Source organism: Lates calcarifer, linkage group LG16_LG22 (genome assembly GCF_001640805.2).
Source record: "Lates calcarifer isolate ASB-BC8 linkage group LG16_LG22, TLL_Latcal_v3, whole genome shotgun sequence".
Classification (NCBI taxonomy): domain Eukaryota; kingdom Metazoa; phylum Chordata; class Actinopteri; family Centropomidae; genus Lates; species Lates calcarifer.
The window spans coordinates 125,704-150,586 of NC_066848.1; the positions used below are offsets into that span (position 1 = coordinate 125,704).

A 24,883-nucleotide genomic window follows, 5' to 3' on the forward strand; every position below is an offset into this window, starting at 1 on the left:
TAATCAAACAGTAAAATTACAGAAATAAACTCAGCTCCTGTGATCAGTAGATTTGAAACCATAAAATAATCAATATGCTTTTATTGTGAAACATCTGACCGGAAGTGTGCTCTCGTATATAAACAGTAGTCTCACGCGGGGGTTGGTCGGTCAGTCGGTGCCAGCCTGCTCCGTTACTCTCGGTACGTGTCGGTGATTTAACGGCGGACTGTCCGGAGCTGCGGGAGCTTCTTCATGGAGGAAACGTGAAGTTTTACCGGAGAGGAGCGGAGGGAGGAGGGGGAGGAGGAGGAGGACTTTTCCCGCGGTAAGAACTAACTAACGGAACTAACGTGAAGTTGTTGAAGTTACCGGACAGGCTGACGGTTCCGGTAGAGTCAGAGCAGGACTGACTTTTCAAAGGTGTCTCTCGGTAACGTTTGAGTGTTGTGGTCGGTTTATGAGTCGGTGGAGCCGCGAGCCTATTGTCCCCGCGGCTCCGTTCCCATGGTGAAGCTTCATCAGCTCGCGAGACTCTCCGGACAGACCCGAGAGGTTATCGGTCTTCATCGGTGTAACGTTACCGCGAACTGGCGCCGTGAAGTTACAGACAGAGAGACAGAGAGAGAGACAGACAGACAGACAGAGAGAGAGACAGACAGACAGACAGACAGACAGACAGAGAGACAGCTCTGTTCGTTTTATTCTGAAACGTTAATTAAAGAAGGAAAGATGAGGATGAACACGATCAGAAAGAATCAAAGGGATGTAAATCACATATCAGCGCTGTAAGGAGACAGGACGTGATCACAGAGGTAAACAGGAAGCAGAATGAGTTTGTTTAGAAAGAAAAACATCAGGAACATGAAAAGATGCAAAGACTCACAGCTGTTCACACAGACACACATGAAGAGCAGCACGAGACACAACACGATAAACACAGGAGTTAAAGATCAGATTACTGTCTGTTCAGTACAGAGTTAGAAAGTGATTACACAGGATCAATACTGGGACAGACAGGATTGAAAATTAGAAACTGAAGCTGAGTTTTTTCTTCAGTTTTTTATTAATAACTGATAAAGGTTGAGTTTCTGTCTGAGTCAGTCAGCTTTTATTTTGGTAAAACAGTGTTTCTGTGTGAAGACGTTGAGGATGTGGATCAGTGTGTTGACAGCTGATGATGATGATGAAGCAGAGATAAGACAGATTACTGATTATATAAGAGAGACAGGAGGAGGGGTCACTGTCAGTGTTCAGACTAACTCCCTCTGAGCTCCGTCTGATAACAAACTATTCCAACCATCTCAAACATGGTGTTCAGGTTCTCTGTCCTCCAGGGAGGAGGGTGGACACACTTTATTTACAGCTCCCAGAAAGTGCACATCATTTCAGCTGGAGCTCAGGAAGGAAAACACCAGCACTCACTGACCACACATCTCTAATCAGTGGCAGCTCAGAGCCTGGAGGAGTTCATGGGAAATGTGAACTGGATCATATACAAACCTGAAGGTTGAGTTCAGTCAGAGGCAGAGCTGCTGTAAAAGAATGATGTGGTTTATTAGTGAGTAGAGTGTTCCAGGCTCACCTTCCAGTTTGTTCCCTCCTCTCCTGTCGTCCTCCAGGTGTTGGTGTTGCAGCGTGATGATTGGATGGAGGAGGCGGAGCACAGCCACTACGTCGCTCAGCTGAAGGCAGAGTTCGACAGCTGCGACACGACGGCCACGGGCTTCCTGGACAGAGAGGAGCTGACGGCGCTCTGCCACAAACTGCAGCTGGACGCTCACCTGCCGCTGCTGCTCGACACGCTGCTGGGAGAACGCACCTACGGCAGGGTGACTGATGAACTCTGTCTGTCCACCTTAACGCTTCTGTCAGCAGTTTCTGTCGTCATTGTCTCTGTATCTCGCTCTCTCTCCTGATCCTGCAGGGTTTCTATCAAGGAAACATGAGTCTGTGCTAATTATCATTTCATCACTCAGCCTTCGTTTTATCTCTAATCTTAAAGCAGGTGAGTTTCAGTCGTCAGTTCTCAGAGAAACAAGCTGAACAAACAGAAACACCAACTGTTTCTACTGGTTTTAATGATCAGGTCTGTTTGTCTGGAGAGGAGCAGACCTCTGAGGAGCTGAACCAGGACCTGGTTCCTGAACCAGGAGCTGGTTCCTGAAGGAGGAGCTGACTCTGTGAGATGTGGTTTGGTCACACAGACCAGAACCTCCTCTACCTCCTCCACAGGAACCAGGTCAGAGAGTGTGGACAGAGTTTACGATGTGAGGAACAAAATAAAGCTCAGAGGTCAAAGGTCAGGACAGAGTTGAACCTGGAGGAGGAGACCACGGCCATCACAGCTTATATGAATTAAAGAACAGGTCCTCTGTGGTCATATCACAGCCCTACTACAAATTAAATGTAGTTAGTTTTTAATGCTGAAAACAACAACTCCCATGATCCCGCGCTCCTTCTCGCCATCATTAAACTACCTGGTCCTGTGAGTTTCAGTGCAGTAAGTGTGTGTCTCTGTCCTGCAGGTGAACTTCGAGGAGTTTAAAGAAGGCTTCGTGGCCGTCCTGTCTCGCTCTCTGGACTTCAGCACGTCAGAGGACGACAGCAGTTACCTGGAGCCAGGTAAGTGACGGGGAGGGGAGGGGCTGCAGCTCCTGGCTCAGGGGAGACATGAGGAAATATTTTCAGAAACAGTAGGACAGAAGTTTTGATCAATGTGTGACTGATCAGTATTGATCAGTATTGATCAGTGTGGTGTTTGTATTGATAACAGTCACAGGCTCAGAGAAGCAGGAAGATAAGCTGCTGCTCTGTCAGGTCTGATCACTTTGATTGATCCCATCAGTCCGACTCACACCTTCACTTTCATTCAGATCTTTCACTCCTGGACACGGCTCAGTCAGTGACTGATGACTTTTACTGGAGACATGAAGGTTTGAAATACGATCAATTATCAGTGAAATATTGATTTGAAATCATAGATGAAACAACAACAAACAGAATAAAACCCTCTGAGACAAGAAGGTAACAGAGGACAGATTTACTGTAACACACCACTGTCATGGCAACTGATGATTTCATTAACCTTTGACCTTTCACCTTACACTTCTGGTTGGTTTCCATCAACACGAAGGAAAGAAATCAGCTTAAACTGGTGGAGTTCAGTTTGTCCTGGTGAAGAACAGTCAGAGTCTGTGGAGCCTCCGTTCACATGATTTAAGTCAATAAATGAAGTGTGTGCAGGTTGAAATGAAGGAGGGAGGAGCTCTGAGCTCTGAGCTGGTCTCAGTCTGTTTAAAGTCCTGGTCCTGCAGCAGAGGATTCTTGTGTGACAGATCTTGGCTCCAGTCTTTAATTTGCTTCTTGTTTCTGGCTCTGAGTCTCTGCAGCGAGTCCACAGTGACTCTGCAGCTTCACTGACCTACATTCAACCGTCTGCTGCTCGCTGCCTTCAGCCTCTCCCTCCGTCTCCGTCTTCAGCCTCTCCCTCCGTCTCTACCTTCAGCCTCTCTCCCTCCGTCTCTACCTTCAGCCTCTCTCCCTCCGTCTCTACCTTCAGCCTCTCCCTCCGTCTCCGTCTTCAGCCTCTCCCTCCGTCTCCGTCTTCAGCCCCTCCCTCTGTCTCCGTCTTCAGCCTCTCCCTCTGTCTCCGTCTTCAGCCTCTCCCTCCGTCTCCGCCTTCAGCCTCTCCCTCCGTCTCTGCCTTCAGCCTCTCCCTCTGTCTCTGTCTTCAGTCTCTGCCTTCAGCCTCTCCCTCTGTCTCTGTCTTCAGTCTCTGCCTTCAGCCTCTCCCTCTGTCTCTACCTTCAGCCTCTCCCTCTGTCTCTACCTTCAGCCTCTCCCTCCGTCTCTGCCTTCAGCCTCTCCCTCCGTCTCTGCCTTCAGCCTCTCTCCGTCCGTCTCCGTCTTCAGCCTCTCCCTCCGTCTCTGCCTTCAGCCTCTCCCTCCGTCTCTGCAGTTGTTCCAGAGGAGGTGAAGCCGAAGTTCGTGAAGGGAGCGAAGCGTTACGGCCGGCGCTCTCGTCCTGACAGTGAACCTGACGCCGCGCTGACCTGCGACTCCGAGGACTCACCGCCGTCCAGAACCGAGGCCACGGACTCGTCGCCTGCCGGCGTCCGCAGGGCCAAACTGAGGCGGTCCACGTCTCTGGAGAGCGTCGAGGTGAGTCTGATTACAGTCCTCCTGTTCCTCTGAGCCCCTGTGAGTTTCATGGGGTTTCCTAAAAGTTGCGATGGCCTGAGGGCTTGTGGGAAATAAAGTCCTGCAGTGATGATGTATTTCTGTAGTCCAACCCTGAAGTTAGCTAACATGCTAACTTACTTCCTGGTTTTAGGATCAGTCCTGCAGCGCTCTGTGGTGTCATGTGACCAGAACATCACTTCCTGTCAGCTCTCCAACAAAAATCTTTCACACAACGATTAAACCTCCTGTGACCTCTGACCTTTGACCTTGTTATTACTGCTGGCTGATGGACTCAGGGTTTATTCTGGCTGACTGTGAGGCTCTGAGAGATGATGATGATGAAGCTGTGTGTTTATACTCGCACACACTCTCAGTCTGAATGGAGGTCATTGTGTGTGTGGGTGCCGGCTGGGCGAGGTTCGTCTCAAATATCCAGACGTGCTGTGATTCTGCAGCTGAGTCGGTGAATACCTGAAGTGGGGGGGGGGGGGGGGGAGTCGGGGGAGGTTTGGTGGTTTCGGGGGCGTTGGAGGTTTTTCAGGAAGTGGGATTGTGAGGAATGTGGCTGCTGGCAGAGGCTCTGTGCTGGTTTGGCTGCAGATCAGAGATGATTCTTTCTCTGGGACAGTTTTCACTTTTGTTTTTGGGGAAAAGAAACGTCTCCGCTGCTTTTTGTGCTGATTTTTCTAAAGGTCAGGACGCCGTTCTCTTTCTGAGCGTCTGGCTTCACTTTGTCGTTGCTGCGTTAAACTCAGCCTCCTCTTCATCGTCCTCTTCATCAGCTGACGTCTGATGTCACTGTATCATATTTACATCAGTATGAATGAGTGATTGTGGGGCCGGGAGATAAAATGACCTCAGTCTGGGGTCGATTAAGACGATAAGCTCAGGGAATTTCATTCTAACAACCAATCACACGGCAGCATTGACGTGATAACAGCCAGTCAGGCAGGCAGCAGACGCTCTGAAGAACATGTTGGTACCAACAAAGATGGTTCAGGAAACTGATTAAAGAGCTGGACTGGACCAGCTCCCAGACAGGAAATACCTTTACAAACTGCTGACTAAGTGAAACACCTCGTTAGCTGATGTAATGATAATAATAGTTTTAGAATCCAGATCAGCTGCAGTGATGATTGTCCTGGTTCTGTTGTGTTTCTGTGATTATTAGTTTTTGATCCTCGGTCAGTAAAGAGTTGCACATCCTGAGTTTAAATTCTCTGCTCTCTGTGAACGTGGAGTAACATGAAGTCTTCAACCTCAAAGAGTTAAAATGGAGACTGATCCACAGCCTGAAGGAAAACTCACCTACATTACATGAACTGATATGACTGAGAGGTCAGACCTGCACCTGCACTGGAGACACAGCTGAGACAGTAGAGACAGAGACAGTAGAGACAGACAGTAGAGACAGACAGAGGAGTGTTTGTGTTGTTACATCAGACTCACTCCTCTTTTCTCTCTGTATGAAACATTGAAGAGTTTTTATGTAACTGGGCTCAGCTCAGATTAAATACTGTCTCTCTCTCTCTCTGTGTGTGTGGGTGTCTCTCGGCCGGTCGTCTTTCAGCTCCAGCAGCTGAAATCTCTTATAAATACTTCACATTTGCAGCATAGTTACATAAAGGCTTTAAAGAGCGCAGTGTGTGTGTGCAGCATCAGTCTGAACTGATCTGAAATGTCCTGATGCTGCTCCTGCTGATGGATGAATGGATGAATGGATGAATGGATGAATGGATGAATGGATGAATGACAGGATGGGGTCAGACTGAGAGCTCGAGCTCGAGTCACGACAGATGAAAACCCTGTTTCCTCTGAGTCTCTCCTGGTCCAGATGCTGAGTCCAAAAACTGTCAAACATCAGTGTTAAATATTGAAGATATTGTGTAACTGGTTTGACTAATGTAGAGGCTGACATCATGTCTCCTCTGTAAACTGTTATTATTCATCATCATCATCTCTCACCTGTCCTGGTTCATCACTAGTACCACCAGACTCCACTGACAAAAACATGGATTTAACCAGGAGCTGCTGGAATACCACTGCCTCCATCTGTTAGTGTGTCTGTGTTACTGTGGGACTTCCAGTGGTGGAAGAAGTAATCAGATACTTTCCTGCAGTAAAAGTACCACACAGTAACACAGACACACTAACAGATGGAGGCAGTGGTATTCCAGCAGCTCCTGGTTAAATCCCTGTTTTTGTTAATGGAGTCTGGTGTTGATATATAGAGATGTTTCTGGTTAAACTACAAGGATCCCTTTTGAAGTGTGTGTGTGTGTGTGTGTGTGTGTGTGTGTGTGTGTGTGTGTGTGTGTGTGTGTGTGTCCTCCACTGGTAAACACAGTGTGACAGATGTAGGCTAACTGTGCTGCTGCAGCTAACCGCAGTAACACTGATGAGTTAATAATTCATTGGCTGCTGCTGAATTTTTCACAGCAGCTTTAACCTCCTTTTCTTACATCACTGACCACACACAGCAACTACACAACAGCTACACTGTGAGTGTGAGTGTGACAGAGCTGCGATGTTCTGCTCGTCTACAGTCAGACAGGAGGACGCAGCGTTTACAGACACGAGGGAGACCTACATGATATTAGTCAGGTCCTGGATCAGACCAGGATCTGGGGAGTCCAGGTCTACACCTTGGACCTTTTGTCGTGTTCCTCCTGATGTTTCTGAGGCTTGGTGGTGTAGTGGGTTGGTCTTCCTGCAGGGGGCAGAGTGGGCTGCTTGTGTTCCTGAGGTTTCCCAGCAGAACACTGGACAGAATCAGATGACTCTGTTTGATTGAAGGCTTTTTCACAAACAGCGCGACGTGAACGCAGAATGTGATGAATGAAGTTCCACCTCAGCTCTGTTTGTGAATGAGGCAGAGGATCAGCTACCAGGATCCTTTGACCCAGAGACTCTGACACTGTGATTGTTAATCAGTGTGAAAAGGCCTTTACTGTCTCTGCTTCCTCCTGTGCTGATGAAGACCATCAGCAGGAAGTTGTGCAGCATCAGCATTCTGTTTCTGTAGTGATCGCTTCACTTCAGGTGCTTCCTAACTTTAATATCTGGTTTATTTTACTGCTTTTATTATGATTCTAACAGCTCATTAAAGCTGTTTTGGACGTGTGTGTCGTGGAGTTCACAGAGCGAACACGTTGGACGAGGGAGAGTTGATCAGGTTGTAGATGTGTGGAAGCTGCAGCTCTGGAACATTGTCTGCTCACAGCAGAGGCAGTTCCACCTGTCAGGTGTTGTAAAACATCGTTCAGTCTCCTCAGATTTAAAGTGTGAAGTGAACTCACGCTGGTCACATGACGCCCGGAGCTCTACAGAGACACTCTGCAGATCGAGCAGATCCTCGGTTTTTAGAAATAAGATGAACAGAATGAAACTGAAGCAGCTAAGGTTCAGTTTCCCACAGTTCAACATGCTAAGCTCTTTAGCGTGACAGCCGGGGTCTATACACTGAACACACACACACACACACACACACACACACACACAATATGTTCAGTCTAGCAGAAGTAATGACCGCTCAGGAATTCCTTCTGATCACTGTTTGGTCTGTTGGCATTGCTGCAGACACACACACACACACACACACGTCCATACTTTTCTCCCAGCATCCTCTCGTCACGCTCTTTCATAACTCTCTGTGCTGTTTGTTCAGACTGGTTTAACGGGCTGGTTCACACAGAAAAACACTCCGTGATAACAGTGTGTTCTCCATGTTTTCTCTGCAGAGCCTGAAGTCTGATGAGGAGGCAGGAAGTCAGAAGAACTTTCAGTCTAAAGGTACTCTCTACTGTTTAATAATGAAGGTCTAACCTGTGGTGACCTGTGACAGTTTCTGTCAGCAGGTTCCTCTCAGAACCTCTAGAGCCTCCTTTATGCTAAGCTAAGCTAACAGTCAGCAGGCTGTAGAATCGATCTAACTCCCACCACACCCTTTCCCAAAATGTCGGACTGTTCCTTTAAACTGAGCTGAGCTGAACTCTACGTCGCTGTGACTGAGTGTGTCTGTGCTCTGCAGCTCCTCAGCAGGAGGAGGTGCAGCTGGGCATCGTCGGAGGAGGAGGAGGAGGAGGAGGAGGAGGCCATGTCCTGACAGCAGTTTGTGATCACCTGGGGCTGACACAGCTCAGTACAGAGGTAACTCCTGTGTTTTTGAACCTGGGTCTGATTCTCTTCATGTTTCTGGGTCAAAGTTGGTGGTTGGATGTAGCTGCTAACGTTAGCTCAGCCTGTTACTGGTTCAGGTTCCTTCAGTGTGGATGGTTCAGGAGCTGGATCCTCAGAGGTCTCCTCCTCTCCACACAAACAGAATCAAACAGTTTGATGTTAAATGTGAGGATCTTTGATGGACTCAGGACGTTTCTCTGATCCCTGAAGATCCAGACCTCTGACGACTAAAACCTCCCTCTGGTTTAAGATCAGAGTCAGAGCGTTGGAGAAAGAGACGCAGACATGAAGCAGTACTTTAACGTCTGTTACAGTTCAAAGCCCTGACAGATTCACATTGTTGATGTGTCACCTTCATCACAGACCTCAGGTTCTGAATGTTCAGGTCTACACAGCAGATCACAGCTCCATCTTCCTGAACCACGATACGAGATCCTGAACGCGCCGTGGTTGTGGTCTCGGTCTCAGCTCTAGTTCAGATCCACATCACCGTGGATTAGGGTGAAGTCTGGTTCAGTCCCAAACAGGAAGTCCTCTTGAGGCTCCATGTGGACTTTGCACAGACCTCAGCGGTCGTAGACTTCCCCCCACGAGTGTGATGATTTGGATTCAGTCGAACAGTGTGTCTGCGCTCGTTGTTTTGACCTTTGACCTCTGACCTGCAGGAGCTGGACCTGCTGCTCAGAAAGCTGGACCCCGACCTGGATGGCAGAGTCAGCATCAGGGATTTCCAGAAGGTTCTCTGTGGCTCCGTCCCCGTCTCCTGCTCCACCCCCATACGACCTGCTGACCTGCAGAGGGCGCCACACAGGGTAACACACACACACACACACACACACCACACACACACACACATACACATACACAGAGTGTAGTTGATGCATTTACACTGACTGAACCTGCTGATGGTAACAGGAAGAGACTGAAAACTAACTGAAGCTAACTGAAGCTAACTGAAGCTAAGTGAAGCTAAGTGTAGAACTACACGCAGACACTGGGGAATACGACGAATATCTGACTTTAAGATTAATTCTTTACTCATTGTTCAAATCCTCTTTTGCTTTTTTAAAGATATTGCAGTAGACATTGTATCGTGGTCTTGTTATCGAGGTGTTATCATATCGTGAGGTTTTGATATTGTTACATCCATAAATATAAGTAACAAGACTCACAGTCCTGCTCAGTAAAACTGAACCACAGCTGAGACTCTGAGTTCCTGAGGCGCTCCTGAACGCAGCATCAGCTTTCCTCCCACAATCAGAGCTCCAATCAGGAGGCTGTGCTGCAGCTGAGAGTCCCTGCTCCTGCAGGTGCTGCAGGTGAACAGGTAGCTCCTCAGTCAGTCAGACAGGTAGCAGCCAGCATGTACTGCACCTCAGGTCTGATGTCAGGCTGTGGTCTGTTAACGTGGGTGAGGACAGACAGGACGGAGGCCTACGCCGGGACGTACTGCTACACACAGGTGAACAGTTCTCTGCTCTGACCTGCTGGGTCTGGATGTTGTCTCCAGTCCTCCTGGGTCTGAGTGGAAGTAGGCTAATCCAGATTAGACATCACACACAGGAGCCTTTATTAAACGCTGTGGAATCTGTTTCTGTAGAACCCTGAGAGGACACACACACACACACACCACACACCACACACACACAGCTTCACCTACTAACCTCTGGCTCTGGTCTCCGGTCCTCCATGCAGTCTCAGTCGGTGTTAGAGGAGCGCTCGGCTCGTTCCACCTCGCCCTCCCTGCTGACGGCCACAGTGGGTCAGAGAGTCCTCAGCCGGCTGGACGACGGATCAGGATGCACCAGCCCCGAGCGGGTCGTCGCCCTCTGGACCGAGGAGGGCATCAAGAACAGCCAGGACATCCTGCAGGTCAGTACAGACCAGGACCAGGACTCGTCCCTTTAGTCAGACCTGTGGCTGGAGTCATGCAGAGCGGCACATACACTCTGTGTTTTCCAGTCTGACCCTCTGTCTGAGCTTTGGTTTGAGAGTGAAGCTGCAGAGGAAAACTCCGTTTCCTTCAGTAGCAGGAGGAACTCTCCTCTCGTCCTCTCTGGTTTCCTCCTGCTCTTTGTGATTTCCACGACAAACCAAACTCTGTCTTTATCTCCCAGTGAGTTTTCAGCCAAACCACCTCGTCAGGACGGTGGTTTTCTGCTGTGAGGTTCAGGGGTTTCCCCACAGGCAGCTCCTCCTCATTCCTCTGGCTCTGGAGGCTGAACACAACCTCAGCTCTCTGACACATTCCTGAGAGAACCACACAGATCCTCAGTCTGTCTGTCTCAGCCTCCTCACACGACTAACAAGATTCAGAGTCAGGAGGAGGAGGAGGAGGAGGAGGAGGTTCACTCAGGCATGACTTCAGCCTCTTTTATTGATTGACTGCTCTAAGGTTCCAGTGTAGTAATCATCTTTAATTTGATTATAATCTCTGAGCTTTGGCTTCTTCTAAATGTCTTCTGTTTAAAGCTTTAGTTGTTTTTGTTTGACTGTAGATTATTCCTGAAAATGAAATGAAACTCAGCCTCTGACTGAGGATAACTGTGAGTGATACTGTTTGCTCAGTCTGTCCAAGGCTCCCTCCTCAGATCACCCTCAGTAGCTTCTTCAGCTGTAAATGTATTATATTTATGTGTATTTATTAAAATGGAAGCAGTTAATGTCAAAGTTTACGTCACTAAAACCTGAAAAACTGAAGTTGTAAAATGAAGTAAGTGGTTTTAACCTGAGACGTCACAGATTCATTTTACCAGTTTAACAGCTCAGACATCAACTTTCTCTGATTCACTTCAGGATGTAGACGTCACAGGCGGTCGACTGTTTGTCAGCGTCAGGGGTCAGGATGATTTAAAACAGCAGCATTTAGTTCACAGCTGTGAAGAACCTCGTTAACAGAGTCAGGTTCATCAGCTGATAAAGACCCAGAACCAGACGGAGGCTTCACTGGATCATCTCCAATTTCAGCTTCAATAACAAACTGGAAAAATGTCTGATACTGTCACTGACAGACCATAATGAACAAAGATCCGACGCCATAATTGAATCATTACAAACCAATTCTAATAATCACTGAGGAGGAATGTGTCTCTGCTGCAGAAACAGTCTCACAGTTTAAAGAGACAGAAAGTCTGCAGCTGAGAAACCAGACTGTTTTCAGCTGAGCCTGAGATGTGATCAGATAAACTCCGAGATGAAGGTCTGTCTCTGATCTAAACCTGGTGTTGTCTCTCTCTCAGACTCTGGACTTCCCTCTGGAGGAGCGTCTCAGTCTGGCAGACCTGACTCTGGCTCTGGACAATGAGCTCCTGGTCAGCGGGAACGGCATCCACCAGGCGGCGCTCATCTCCTACAAGAACGAGATCCAGCACCTGCAGTAGGTTTTCAACACAACGCTCCGTCCATCTGTCTGTCCATCGTCTTCCTTCGCTTATCCAGGGTCAGGTCACAGAGCTAGGCTAACACTTTCCACCCGCCTCCAGTCTTTGTGCTAAGCTAGGCTAACCATCCAGCTGAAACACTGACTCTGGAACAAAATGTCTGACTATCACAGTCAGAGTGAGGACAGACGAACACTTCTCCTAAAGTTAGGAAGAGGCTTTTCCTGTCTCACCCTGGTTACCATGGTTACCAGACAGGTGAGAGAGGATCTGCAGGTGAGGAGCTGATTTATCTCCACTTCAAACCAGAGAGAAACAGCTACAGACCAGAGGGCGTCCTCATACTTTGTATTTGTAATGAGGAGAGCTCCCCCTGCTGGAGGAGAGCAGCAGCTGCAGCCTCATCAGCTGCAGGACTCATCGTGTGGTCAGCTGAGTTTGGATGTTACACGTCACCAAGAGCTCAGCAGAGAGACGCTGGTTTCAGGCTCTGACCACATCAGTGTTTGGGTGTAGTCTGTGGGTGGTGTAGTTTCTGCTTCATTTGAAACAGCATGTGGCTCTTACTCTCTCAAACCAACACTGTGTTCACCAGCACAATCATTAACAACACAGACTAATGAACATGGTCGGGTTATATATCACTACCAGACTCCATCGACAAAAACATGGATTTAACCAGGAGCTGCTGGAATACCACTGCCTCCATCTGTTAGTGTGTCTGTGTTACTGTGTGACTTTCAGTGGTGGAAGAAGTAATCAGATACTTTACTGCAGTAAAAGTACCACACAGTAACACAGACACACTAACAGATAGAGGCAGTGGTATTCCAGCAGCTCCTGGTTAAATCCCTGTTTTTGTCAATGGAGTCTGGTAGTGATGTTTCTGGTCACAGGAAGTAATCTTTTCAGCTTGGTGTTCAGTGAAGCTTAACTCTGTGTGTGTGTGTGTGTGTGTGTGTGTGTGTGTGTGTGTGTGTGTGTGTTCAGGGTGGTGGCGGAGCAGGCCTGCAGAGAGCGTGACAAGGTGAAAGCAGACCTGGACCTGGCCGACCAGAGGAACCTGCAGCTGGTCAGAGAGGTGGACGACCGCCACGCCAGCATGGAGACGCTGAACCAGAGCAGGATCAGGTCAGAGCTGTGGATTCATACACCAACAGAAAGCTCAGCTGTGTCTCTGACACCGACCCTGCAGCCTGTGCTGTGATATATTGTGTTGACGAGCCGCTCTGTGATTGGCAGGGACCTGGAGCAGGACTTCCGTGATAGGCTGACGGCTCTGCGCAGTCAGTCGGAGCAGGAGAGCGAGGTGCTGCTGCAGCTGGCGGAGAGGGAGCGCGGCTCGCTGCAGGAGGAGCTGCAGCTGCTGAGAGCGCAGGAGGCCGAGCTGCAGGAGGAGCTCTGCAGCACCGCACAGGTCTGTACGCATCACTCACCTGCCTCTACAGGTGCTGACGAGGAAAAGCTGACTGACAGTTAATGTGTTAATATGGGAAAATACTCTTTAAGTTTTCAGATGAGGGAAAACACCAAACACAGTGATCTATCACTACCAGGGTCCATTGACAAAAACAGGGATTTAACCAGGAGCTGCTGGAATACCACTGCCTCCATCTGTTAGTGTGTCTGTGTTACTGTGTGGTACTTTTACTGCAGTAAAGTATCTGATTACTTCTTCCACCACTGAAAGTCTCACAGTAACACAGACACACTAACAGATGGAGGCAGTGGTATTCCAGCAGCTCCTGGTTAAATCCCTGTTTTTGTCAATGGACCCTGGTAGAGAGATATAGAGATGTTTCTGATTCAGATTGTTTACTGCACTGATTCCAAACACTTATCCTTTCTAGTGTCGTGTGTTGTGTTGTTGCAGGAGAACAGTCGTCTGGAGGAGGAGCTCAGTGCTGTGAAGCTGAAACTGACTGAAGCTGAGAGCTCAGTGAACAAACTGCAGAGAGACCTGGACCAGCTGCTGCACGACAAGGTAACGCAACAACAACACAACAACAACAACACATCAACAGTTTCCTTTTACTCATGTAAAGTCAAAGTTCCTCTTCAGAAACACAGCAGGTTTCTAAAGTTCAGAGTCAGAGTTTGTTTGTTACCATCTGAAGTTTAGACCTTTAGAGAGAAAATGACTGATGAGAACATTAGAGATTATTCCTCAGCAGAGCAGAGGTGTGTGTGTGTGTGTGTGTGTGTGTGTGTGTGTGTGTGTGTGTGAATGGTGTATGGTAACTCGTCTCCTTGAAGCTGATGAATTATTAAAGACAGTTTCCTCTGACTTCATTTCATTCCTGCTCTGCTGCTGTGGGCGACGTCTCATTCTTCACCTGAACTCTCAACTAAACCTTTCATTGATTGACTGATTGATCGATCGATTGACCAACAGCTGCTTTGAACCAATGAGGTGTGTTGTTTTGTTTGATTGACAGTTTGGTGGTTTGGACCCGGCTGGCGCTGGACTGAGTCACGAGGAGCGATTCTCTGAAATCATCAAGGAGTATGAACTTCAATGCAGGGTGAGAGAGAGAGAGAGAGAGAGAGAGAGAGAGAGAAGAGAAGAAGAAAAAAAAAGAAAAAAGAAAAAAAGAAAAAAAAAAAAAAAAAAAAAAAAAAAAAAAAAAAAGAGAAGAGAGAAAGAGAAGAAGAGAGAGAGAGAGAGAGAGAGAGAGAAGAAGCTGAACAGGTGAAGTTCTAATGTCTGTTTATCTTTGTGCACCTGAACGCCTCGTGCTGGTTCAACAGAAAATCAAGGTGAGAACACCTGAGCTCACGTGTATCAGCTGATACCTGGAGGTCAGGTGATCACTGTAATCACCACCTGATGTTTTCAAAACCTCCTCCTCCTCGTTGACAGTTCAAACCCTGTCAACGACTGTTGTTGTTTGTTGTGTTTGATTGACAGCTCTGACAGCCAATCAGAGCTCCCTGCTCCGGGTTCAGTTTTGGAGTGTGTTGGTTTGTGTTTCTGTGCTCAGGGTTTGTGCAGGAGTGTGTGTGTGAAGCCCTGTGTGTGTGTGTGTTGTGTTCAGGAGCTGCGGGACAGAAACGATGAGCTGAACTCAGAGCTGGAGCTGCTGAAGAGTCAGAGGAGCGACAGGAAGTCCAGACGATCTGCAGGAGACTCCGCGCTGAGCTGGACCGAACAACGCTCAGCCAGCGCAGAGTCCGACTCTGGTAACACACACACACACACACACACACACACACACACTCTCTGCTCAGCTGAGAGTTCAAATCTGTAAATGTTCAGAAATGACAAAGAAAAGCATCAAATCATCACAAATGAGAAACAGTTTTTGATGAATTATTAATTAATCAATAATTGCTGATGAATTGATCAGCTGATCATCTCTGTTATGAGGAATTCTCATTCATTAAATCAATGACGTTCTTCTCTCATGTCTCAATATTCAGTCATCAGGTAGAAACAGGTGTAGTAGCTTGATTCTGACAGAAGGTGGCGCCACCTCACCTGATTTAAGACAGAGAGCTGATTGGCTGAAATGTGAAGATTAAACTCTGATTCCTCTGTGGATCAGTTCACTATAAAACGATCTGTTATTGATTCATGTTAGAAAACCTGAACAGGAAGTCTGCACTGACTGTAAATACACCATCAGACCTGTTCACAGGGAACTGTTTGGAAATGTGAGTCTTCCTGAACTCTGAGCAGAAACTGGATCCAGCTCCTGTAGATCAGGTCTGGTGTGTTTAGGTAGACGTGGACACGCCCACTTCCTTCCCTCCAGGTGTGAGTGTGAGTCTGCAGGTTTCTGTCAGTGTGTGGTGGGTCCGTCTCGTCATGTCTCACAGTGAGTCTCTGTTTTTTTTCCTCGTCGCCTTCTTCTCTTCAGTGTTTGTGTTTTACTGTGTTTGTCTCTGAGCAGACGACTCGGACATGAAGCGCAGCTCGTCTCCGCTGGTCAGGAAGAAGCTGCAGCCGCACGATAAAACCGGTGAGAGACAGAGGACGACGGCCTGAGGTCAGGTCTGAGGTCTGTGATCAGGTCTGAGGTCTGAGGTCAGGTCTGAGGTCTGTGATCAGGTCTGAGGTCTGAGGTCAGGTCTGAGACCTCGTTAGTCAGTCTGACAGAGAGAGGAGCTTTACTTTACTTTAGATTATGATGCCAGGTGTCAGTGCACCTGCTCCTTGCCTCAGAGTAGAGCTCCTCCTCCTCCTCCTCCTCCTTCTTCTTCTTCTGTTTTTTTCTTCGTCTCTTTGTGAGTTGGTTGAATCTCCCGGCTCGTTCCTCAGTGTGTGGCTGAGAGTTTGAACCCTGTCTGGGTTTAAACACAGGTGAACTGTAGGTAAAGACTGACCCTCCCCCTCCTCCCTCCTCAGCTCTGTGCTCTCTGGACAGTGGCTCTGGTCCTGCCGTCAGTATTCAGACTGAACTGGCTCTGGAGCAGCTGAAGCAGAAACACAACCAGGAGCTGCAGCAGCTGCACATCCAGCTGGAGACACAGGTACTGCAGTAGATCACACACACACACACACACACACACACACACACAGATTTATCCATAAACATAAAATACCTGAGATGCTTTAAATAGTTAGGATTGTAAAGTCAGAGTGAAACCTCCTCCTCAGGTGAACTACTATGAGCGAAATGTGGAGCTGATGAGGCAGAGCATGGAGGTGGAGCGTAAAGACATCTCTCAGGCCTTCAAGGTAAAAACACGACAACAGGTGAATGTGTGTCAGAGGTTTGTGCCGTCGGTCGATGTTTCCAGTGTTGGATCGTGTTTTTCCTCGTCAGCTGGAGATCAGTGAGCTGGAGGAGCAGAAGGCTCAGGCGGAGCAGCAGGTCAAGCAGCTGAAGGAGGCTCTGGACAAACTGCAGACTCAGATCCAACATGGAGGAGGAGGAGGGTGGAGCAACGAGCAGGAGCGCAGGTGAGGAGGATGAAACTGCACAGGAACTGTCCTGGAAAGGCTTGAAAAGTTTGCAGGTTTTGAACCAGAACCTGTTTGTCTTCTCTTTTTCCCAGGGTGCAGCGGGAGCGGGCGGAGCTGGAGCAGAACTTTGCCCGAGAGATCAGTAACCTGGTCCAGAGACTGAGCGCGGAGAAGGATCAGCTGGAGGCCGAGCTGAAGCTGAAGATGGACCAGGAGGTGATGCTGGTCAGGTGAGTATCTGATCACAGGCTGTTGTTCATACCCAGCACACCCAGGACCGGGTTCAGCTCAGTCCAACTTCTTTATGACACAAATCATCAGTGAAACATTAATCATCTTATTTGGATCCTGGCTGGAGTCCAGATCAGTGAGTGTATTTAAAGATGGCCGCCGTGTCTCCAGAGTCCTCCCACTGTTCAAAAATGGAGCCAGAATATCTGAGACAGGAGCGGCGCCATCTTTGAGTCTGTACGAGGTCCCACCTTCATCCAACCTTTATTTAAACCTCTGACGTTAAAATGAACTGATGAAACAGAAACAGAAGGAAACAATGAAAAAGTGATGAACAGATAAAACATGGAAATAAATAAGTAAGAATAATAAATAGACGCTGTAATCATGTGTGGAGGTGCAGAGGTTTGTGGTCCTGAGAGTCGTCATGTGAGTCGTCGGGATGATCACATGGGTCGAGGTGTGACTGGATCCTGACCACTCACATGACGACTCTCAGGCTCCGCCTCCACAGGTTCAGTACCTGAGGTGGAGGGTTTTGGTCGGAGCTGCTCCCAAACTCCTGGTGTCTTGTTAACACTGAGCAGGGAGGAGTCTGAGCAGCAGCTCTGTCAGATGAAGCTGCAGCACGCTGAGGCTCAGCGCCGCCTCCTCCACCAGCTCCACCAGGAGCGCCAGCTGCTGCAGGAGCAGAGAGGATTCTGGGAGAAGCGCCTCGTCCTGTCAGAGCACGAGAAGCTGCGGAGCGAGGAGAGAGCCGGGGAGGAGCGGGCCAGGATCTGCAGCCAGCTCTCCTCAGAGAAGAGGAGGATGGAGGAGCAGCACGAGCGGAGGCGGTCCGTCAGCTGAAGGAGGTCATACAGAGCTCCAACCTGCAGATCGGCCAATCAGAGGCCAGTTTGGAGGAGATCCGAGGGCGCTGCGCTCAGTTAGAGGACGATCTCAGTGCCTCCCACGGGCGGTGCTCCGAGCTGGAGGCCAGGCTGGAGGAGGCCTGTGCTCAGCTGGAGGAGAGCATCGCCTTCCTGGAGTCTCACGAGCTTCTGAGTAAACGTCTGGCCTCAGAGAAGAGCTCGGTGGAGGAGGAGCTGCAGCTGGTGAAGGCCAGAGAGGAGCAGCTCCTGGTCCAGGTGATCCAGCTGAAGGAGGAGCTGGGAAACGTCCAGGCTGCGTCCGACAGCATCCAGCAGGACCGGGAGCTGGTGGCTGATAACTGCAGCCGCCTCTCCAACGCCTTCATCCAGCAGCAGGCTCAGCTCCGAGCCCGAGACCAGACTGTGAGCGCCCTGAGGTCTGAGCTGGAGAACCTGCAGGAGGCCATGAGGACCAAAACCGAATGTGTCTCCAAACTGACTGCTGAACTGGACTCGTTAAAGACGGACCGCGCCAGGCTGATCCAGGATCTGAAGGACCAGGCGATGGCAGTGGACAACCTGCAGCTGGAGCTGGACGGAGTCTCAGAGGAGTTAGAGAGGAGGAGCAGCACCGAGGAGAGTCTGCAGGAGGCTCTGAAGCAGGAGCAGACCAGGACCTTGCAGCTCCAGTCCAGTCTGGATGAGGAGAAGGAGGAGGTCTGTCGTCTGAGCCAAGAGAACAGCAGCTACACCCGGCTGGCCGACCAGCTCTCCACCCAGATCGTAGAGATGGAGGAGGAGATCACCACGCTCAGAGACCACCTCAGAGACCTCAGCGCCCAGCTCAATGGGACCGCAGACCTGGTCCTGGACCTCAGGAGGCAGCTCAACTCCAAAACCAGCGAGGTGGATCGGCTCCGGGCCGAGGTGGCAGATCTACGACAAGCCAAGTCGTCCCGTGAGAAGCACTGCAGCGACGTCCAGCAGCTGACGGTTCAGCTGAAAACCAAGGACGTAGAGACTGGACCGGGTCAGAGAGCAGGTCCAGCAGCTGCAGCGGGCCCTGCAGGACTCCCAGAACCAGCTGAGGACGACGGAGGAGGACTTTGAGCAGGAGAAGAGGAAGATGACGCAGCAGCTGATGGAGCTGGAGAAGCTGGTCCTGGCTCTGGAGGAGGTGATGGACCCGGCCAGTCCACACAGGTTTGTGGAGCATGAGACCGACTCAGAATCAAAACCTGGTCCGAATGACGACTAACCTCCACCCGCTGCTCTGCTTGATACACTGAGTGTTTTAAAGACTAATCGCATCGATCATCTGACCGAGACTCTGCTCCACAGGTAGAAACCGAATGAGTTTATCGCCCACAATGCACTGCTGCAGGCTGAATCTGCAGTCTGATTGGCTCTGTCTGGAATGCTTTAACTCTTCACCTCATCTCTAACCGAATGACAAACATCTAAACGCATGACAGACGTTCATCACTGTGAATAACTCATGTCTGTCCTGTCTGTCATCACCGTCTCTCTGTGGTTTCTGTTCTGTTTCCAAACAAAACGCTTCAATTCTGCACTGACGTATTCGGCCGAGTGAACATTCCTTTTCTTGTAGAGACGTTTAAGGCCTCAGTCTGCTTCAAACAAACTGTAAACACTAACAGCTACAGAGAGAGGTTTCTAGAAAATGGACCTAAAACATAATCATCAAGATGGAGATCGTGTCAGTGGATGATCAATAATGAATCATTTCATTTTAGGAGATAAAGATCAGGATAAGAACATAAATCTTAGCATCGTCTGCGTAAAAACAAGCTTCCACTCTCTCTGCTCTTTATTGATGATAGAAATGAAAATAGAACCAGTTAACAGCTGTAAGTTTTAGCTGCCTCACAAACATCACTCTAAAAATAAAACTCAGCCCTCATCAAACAGGCGACACCAGCTCCAGCTCTGGAAACTCCAGGTTTGAAATGTAAACCCAGACTCTGCAGATCCAGATTCTCCTCGTTTAGTGATGAACTCCTCCTCAGCTTCAACTCAACCTTCCACCATGTTTGTTCTCTGAGCTGCGTCACACACACATCATCATCAGTTTATCCTTGTTATCACAGGATGACAGATATCACAGATATATCACAGATCAACATGATTTCTCTCTGACTCTGTGTCTCTGAACCTCAACATGAAGTGTTGAGCAATTCACAGTGTTTGTTCAGTTTCAGGCTCAGTTTGAAGCACATGAGGCCTTCAGCGACCTGATCTGTGGTCAGTTTCTGAATCTAAACACACAGTGCTGGGATCATTAGTCACCAGTGACCTCTCATGTCCCTGATCATCAGTGGGTTTACTGGAGCCGCTGAGGTTTGTTGGTATGTTTCTGACTCTGGTGTGGGTGCAGGACTCAGCTGGAGGAGGTTCGATCAGAGAACGGAGCTCTTCAGGAGCGACTGAACGTCCTGCAGCAGGAAGTCCAGAACCTGGAGGACGACGTCGCCAAGAAGAGGTGAGAGTTTTACAGGACCTGGACCACACATTTAAAGATCTCTTTATCCAGGTGGTCTTTGGTCTTTGATGGTTCTGGAAATGATAAAAAGTCTAAATATCGTTTATTTCTGTGGCCTGCTGCTCCTGTCAGGAGGAGACTGGAGGAGATGGAGAGAGAGCACGAGAGGAGGAGAGAGGAAGAGGAGAGGCTGCACAGAGAGGTGAGAAACAAAGAGGACTCGTCCTGTGACGTCTGACGAGAGGAGAAACCGCTCGGTTTCTGAAGCTGCTTCTCCCTGCCTCTGCAGAACTCTAAGTATCGAGAGGAGGTTCTGGATCTGAGCAGCAGGAACCTGCAGCTGAGCAACGACAACGCCGAGCTGAGCGCCCGTCTCCGCGGAGACCAGGAGTCGGTCCGGATGCTGCGGGAGCGCCTGGCGACCGTCTCCAAGGAGCAGGAGGAGGAGGGCGCTACGGTGAGAGTCAGAGATCAGTGTTTCTCTCCCTCTGGGTTTGTTTCGCTTCAGAAGCAGAGAAAAGATTCTTTAAAGACGAAGTTTCACAGACACTCAAATATCTCGACAGTGGATCTTTGAAACGTCACATCTAACATGGATTTAGACGTGTTTGTCTTAAAGTGTGTGAGATCCTGTTTCAGTCTAAAACTGAACCCATGTTTCAGGTCCAGTCACAAAAAGAAAGAACAGATTTCAAATACAGTAGAGGTGTTAACAGGAGTAATAACGGTTCGACTCTGTGCCTTCATCCTCCGCTCTGATTGGCTGACGGTGTGTTTCAGGTGCGGCGGCTGCAGGACGCAGCGCTGCAGCAGGAGAGAGAGAAGCAGCAGCTGCAGGCGTCCTGGACTCAGGAGAGACAGCTGCTGGAGACAGAGCTCAGCTGCTACAAGGACAAGGTGACGCTCGGATTATAACAGACAGACGCTGTGAGCGTGTGTGTGTGTGTGTGTGTGTGTGTGTGTGTGAGACACTGATGGACTGATTATTTTTAACATCTCAGCTGGGCCGTCTGTCGGAGCTGGAGGCAGAGCTCAGCAGTGTGACTCTGAAGCAGCAGTGGTTGGAGGAGGACAAGGCCAAACTGCTGAGAGAGGCCGAGGCCCGGAACGACAAGGTCACAGCACGAAGCAGATCACAGAGTCTGAGGATCTGCTCACACACACACTGACGTCTGATCGTCTCTGCAGGTGGAGAAGCTGCAGCAGTCTGTTCTCTCTCTGGAGTCCGAGGCCGAGCTGCTTCGCTCTCAGCTCGCCGCCGTCAGTCGGGAGAAACTCGGCCACGCCCAGGAAGTGACGGAGCTGCAGAGGAAGCTGCAGGACGCTCACGACAAGGTCAGGACTGAAACCAGGACCCTGAACTCTGCAGCGTCTCCAGCCACACACTGATGAACCCTCGGCTCTCTGTGCAGGTGGAGGAGCTGGAGACCAGCGTCCGGAGGCTGACGAGGGAGAAGGAGGAGCTGCGTCGGGCCCAGGAGGAGCAGGAGGAGCAGGCCTCCATCACTCTGCAGGAGGAGACCCACAGACTGAGAGTCCAGAACCAGGAGCTCCAGAACAAGGTACCAGAATGAATCTGTGTTTGATAGCTGAGCTGTGTTCTCCTGCGCCTGTAAACAGGACTCATGTGGTTTTCAGCTGTCAGAGCTGCAAGTCCAGGGTCTGCAGGTCCACAAACTGACCCAGGAGCAGCAGAACCTGAAGACCAAACTGAGCGAGCTGGAGACGGCGCGGACGCAGGCCGAGGACCAGGTCAGAACCGAACTCTGTGAGGAGTCAGATCGACAGCTGAGGTCAGAGCGGCGTCTCATTAAACCTCTGTGGTCTGTGCAGGCGGCGCGGGCCGACACGGCGCTCGGCCTGGTGCAGGCGCAGCACCTGCGGCAGCTGCAGGAGCTGCAGGAGCGGGCGGGCGACGGGCCCAGGGAGCAGGTGGAGCTGCTGCAGGTTCGGCTGCAGGAGGAGCAGAGGAGGAGTCAGCAGCTGGAGGAGACGCTGAGGATCCAGGCCCAGCAGAGCTGCTCCCAGATCAGCATCAAACAGGTGAACACACACAGGGCACAGCTAACAGGTAGCAACATGCTAACAGGGCCAGATCCTCTGCTGCTGTGGTCCATCCACCTCTGACCTCTGACCTCTGACCTCTCATCAACGAGCAGTTTCTGCTTTTGGCTCCATTCTGAGAAATACTGGAACCAGTTAGTCTGGGTCAGAGGTCAAAGGTCACTGTGAGGTCTGGACTGAACATTAACCGAAGCTTGTGACGTGTTGCGTTCAGGAGCAGTACGAGAAGGCGATGGCGTCCCTGCAGCAGAGGGTGGAGGACCTGGAGACCAAACTGAAGGGGGTCCGGATGGTTCTGCAGGAGAAAGTCCAGCAGCTCAAAGACCAGGTCAGTCACCGTGGGGATCGAGTGTCCTCACCTGGCAGAACAGGTGATGTCATATTAGCATAAAGGATAAAAAGCTGTCATTTTTACAGGAAAAACTTTTAATATTTCAACAACAAAGTCAAAATATTTGGACGGTGAAGACAGAAAAATAGGAATATTTCAAAATAAAAGCTCAATATTCAGAATCAGGATCGTCTTTGTCAGTTTACACACGAGGAATCAGTCTGTGTGTGAGACGACACAGAGAAGCATCAGATCCTGATCAGAGGAACCAGTGAGTGTAACGTCTCTGTGCGTCTCGTCCACAGCTGGCGAAGAACTCCAAGTCGACGGCGCTGCTGAAGGACCTGTACGTGGAGAACTCTCAGCTGATGAAGGCTCTGCAGGTCACCGAGCAGCGGCAGAAAAACGCCGAGAGGAAGAACGTGGTGATGGAGGAGAAGATCAACGCCCTCAACAAGCTGCTCAGAGAGATCGTCCTGGACGTCGCTCGCCACGTAGAGAAACACTGCTCTGAGATCAGATTCACTGAAGCAGCTTCAGCAGTTAGCAGGCTGTGGTTAGCCTAGCTTAGCTACAAAGACTGGAAGCAGAGGGAAACTGTTAGCTGTAGAGAGGTGACACACACACACACACACACACACACATCAGTTTTTACCTGTTTCAGTCGACTGACGTCAGTGAGACGCAAAAACAACCTGAGGTTTCAGGAATAAAGATTAAAGAGTCAGTTACAAGAAGAAGAAAAAAAATAATAAGAAAAAGTTTTTATCAGAAAAAGCCAAAATATTTCAAGATTAAAATCTTTGAACACATCTGATATTTGGACTTTAAACTAATTTCAAAATATATTTCAGAATAAATGTTTGTGTTAATACTAAAATTCTGAATTTATTCCTGTAAAATTTTTACTTTTCTCTGAAAAGTCTAAATTCTTTTAAATTCCTTTTCCCTAAAATTATAATTTTATTTCTTGTAACATTAGTGTTTTTCTCAATATTTCAGATTATTTTCTTCTCTATTCTTAAATAAGACTTTATTTATTAAAATATTGTGATTTTTGTTAAATGAAGAATAGATTTTTTAAACTTCTTTCAGAGAAAATTTTGTTTTTACCAGAAACAAATATTTTTCATAAAATTTAAATTTTATTCTCATAAAACTTTTTCTCAAACTTTTGACTCTTTTCTTGTAACTGTTTTTTTTATTCCTGATAAATCTGAATCTGTCTCTCACACTGTTGCAGTAAATCTTCACGCTGCGTCCAGGTGCGACGTCGGTGACTCACAGGTGAAGGTTGTTCAGCAGCTTGTGGGCGTGGCCTGTTGGATGAGTCATCGGCGTCCTCACCTGTGATGAGGTCGCTCCTCCCTCCTGAAGCTGCTTCACAGAAACTGAACTTTTGTTTCTCGATGAAGGAAAACCAGTCTGAGCACACACACACACACACACCTGTACATAAACAGGTCGCACTACTCTGAAGTATTTCAGCCATGAGGGTATTATTAGATTATGATGTTTATTTTATATATTTTTATTGTTATTTTTAAGGTCAAACTGAGACTTTTATTTTTGTGGCGGTCATAAAGAGACTTCCTGTCTGCAGGCAGCTGCTGGTTCTGTTTCAGTCTGTGTTTTTCCCTCAGAGTGAGACCTCCCACTCTGATTTACTCTCCTTCCTGTTCAGGTGCAACAAACCAAATCTCACCTGTCTGTGGACCAAAGACAGACGATCTGTGTGTTCTCCTCCTGTTTGATAATGTCCATGAAAACCACAATAAATGATCTGTTTTTATCTCATTCTGTTGATTTGTGAAGACGTTTCTATCGAGGCTGATGAGCGTTAATGCTGCTTCACATGAAAACACCAGAGCCAGAGTTACATGTTTGTGCTGATGTATCTCTACCAGACTCCATAGAGAAAAACAGGGATTTAACCAGGAGCTGCTGGAATACCACTGCCTCCATCTGTTAGTGTGTCTGTGTTACTGTGTGGTACTTTTACTTGCAGTAAAGTATCTGATTACTTCTTCCACCACGTGAAAGTCTCACAGTAACACAGACACACTAACAGATGGAGGCAGTGGTATTCCAGCAGCTCCTGGTTAAATCCCATGTTTTTCTCTATGGAGTCTGGTAGAGATATATAGAGATGTCTGTGGTTAAACTAAAAGGATCTTCCTCTTTAATAAAAAGCTCTGTCTCTATCAGTCGTTTCCACCCAGAGACACAGAAAATAAGACTCTGTCTCCAACACTGTAAAGCCTG

General features: G+C 48.8%; 1 protein-coding gene across 1 annotated transcript; it reads left to right on the forward strand.

The window, feature by feature from the left end:
• Positions 1–645: 645 nt before the first annotated feature.
• Positions 646–24,415, forward strand: LOC108873839 (ninein-like protein). The gene is given in 33 exon segments (XM_051076530.1): positions 646–794; positions 1,602–1,811; positions 2,508–2,604; positions 3,941–4,143; positions 7,905–7,956; positions 8,195–8,313; positions 9,009–9,155; positions 10,039–10,215; positions 11,583–11,719; positions 12,714–12,854; positions 12,966–13,140; positions 13,597–13,707; positions 14,162–14,248; positions 14,762–14,906; positions 15,620–15,688; positions 16,075–16,199; positions 16,327–16,407; positions 16,496–16,632; positions 16,728–16,865; positions 17,454–17,694; positions 17,697–18,740; positions 18,742–18,923; positions 20,119–20,223; positions 20,356–20,425; positions 20,513–20,680; positions 21,004–21,120; positions 21,225–21,338; positions 21,412–21,558; positions 21,636–21,785; positions 21,862–21,975; positions 22,057–22,266; positions 22,502–22,615; positions 22,924–24,415. Coding segments are annotated over 32 exon segments (5,361 nt in total). The 5' UTR covers positions 646–794; positions 1,602–1,628; the 3' UTR covers positions 23,185–24,415.
• The last annotated feature ends 468 nt before the right edge of the window (positions 24,416–24,883 follow it).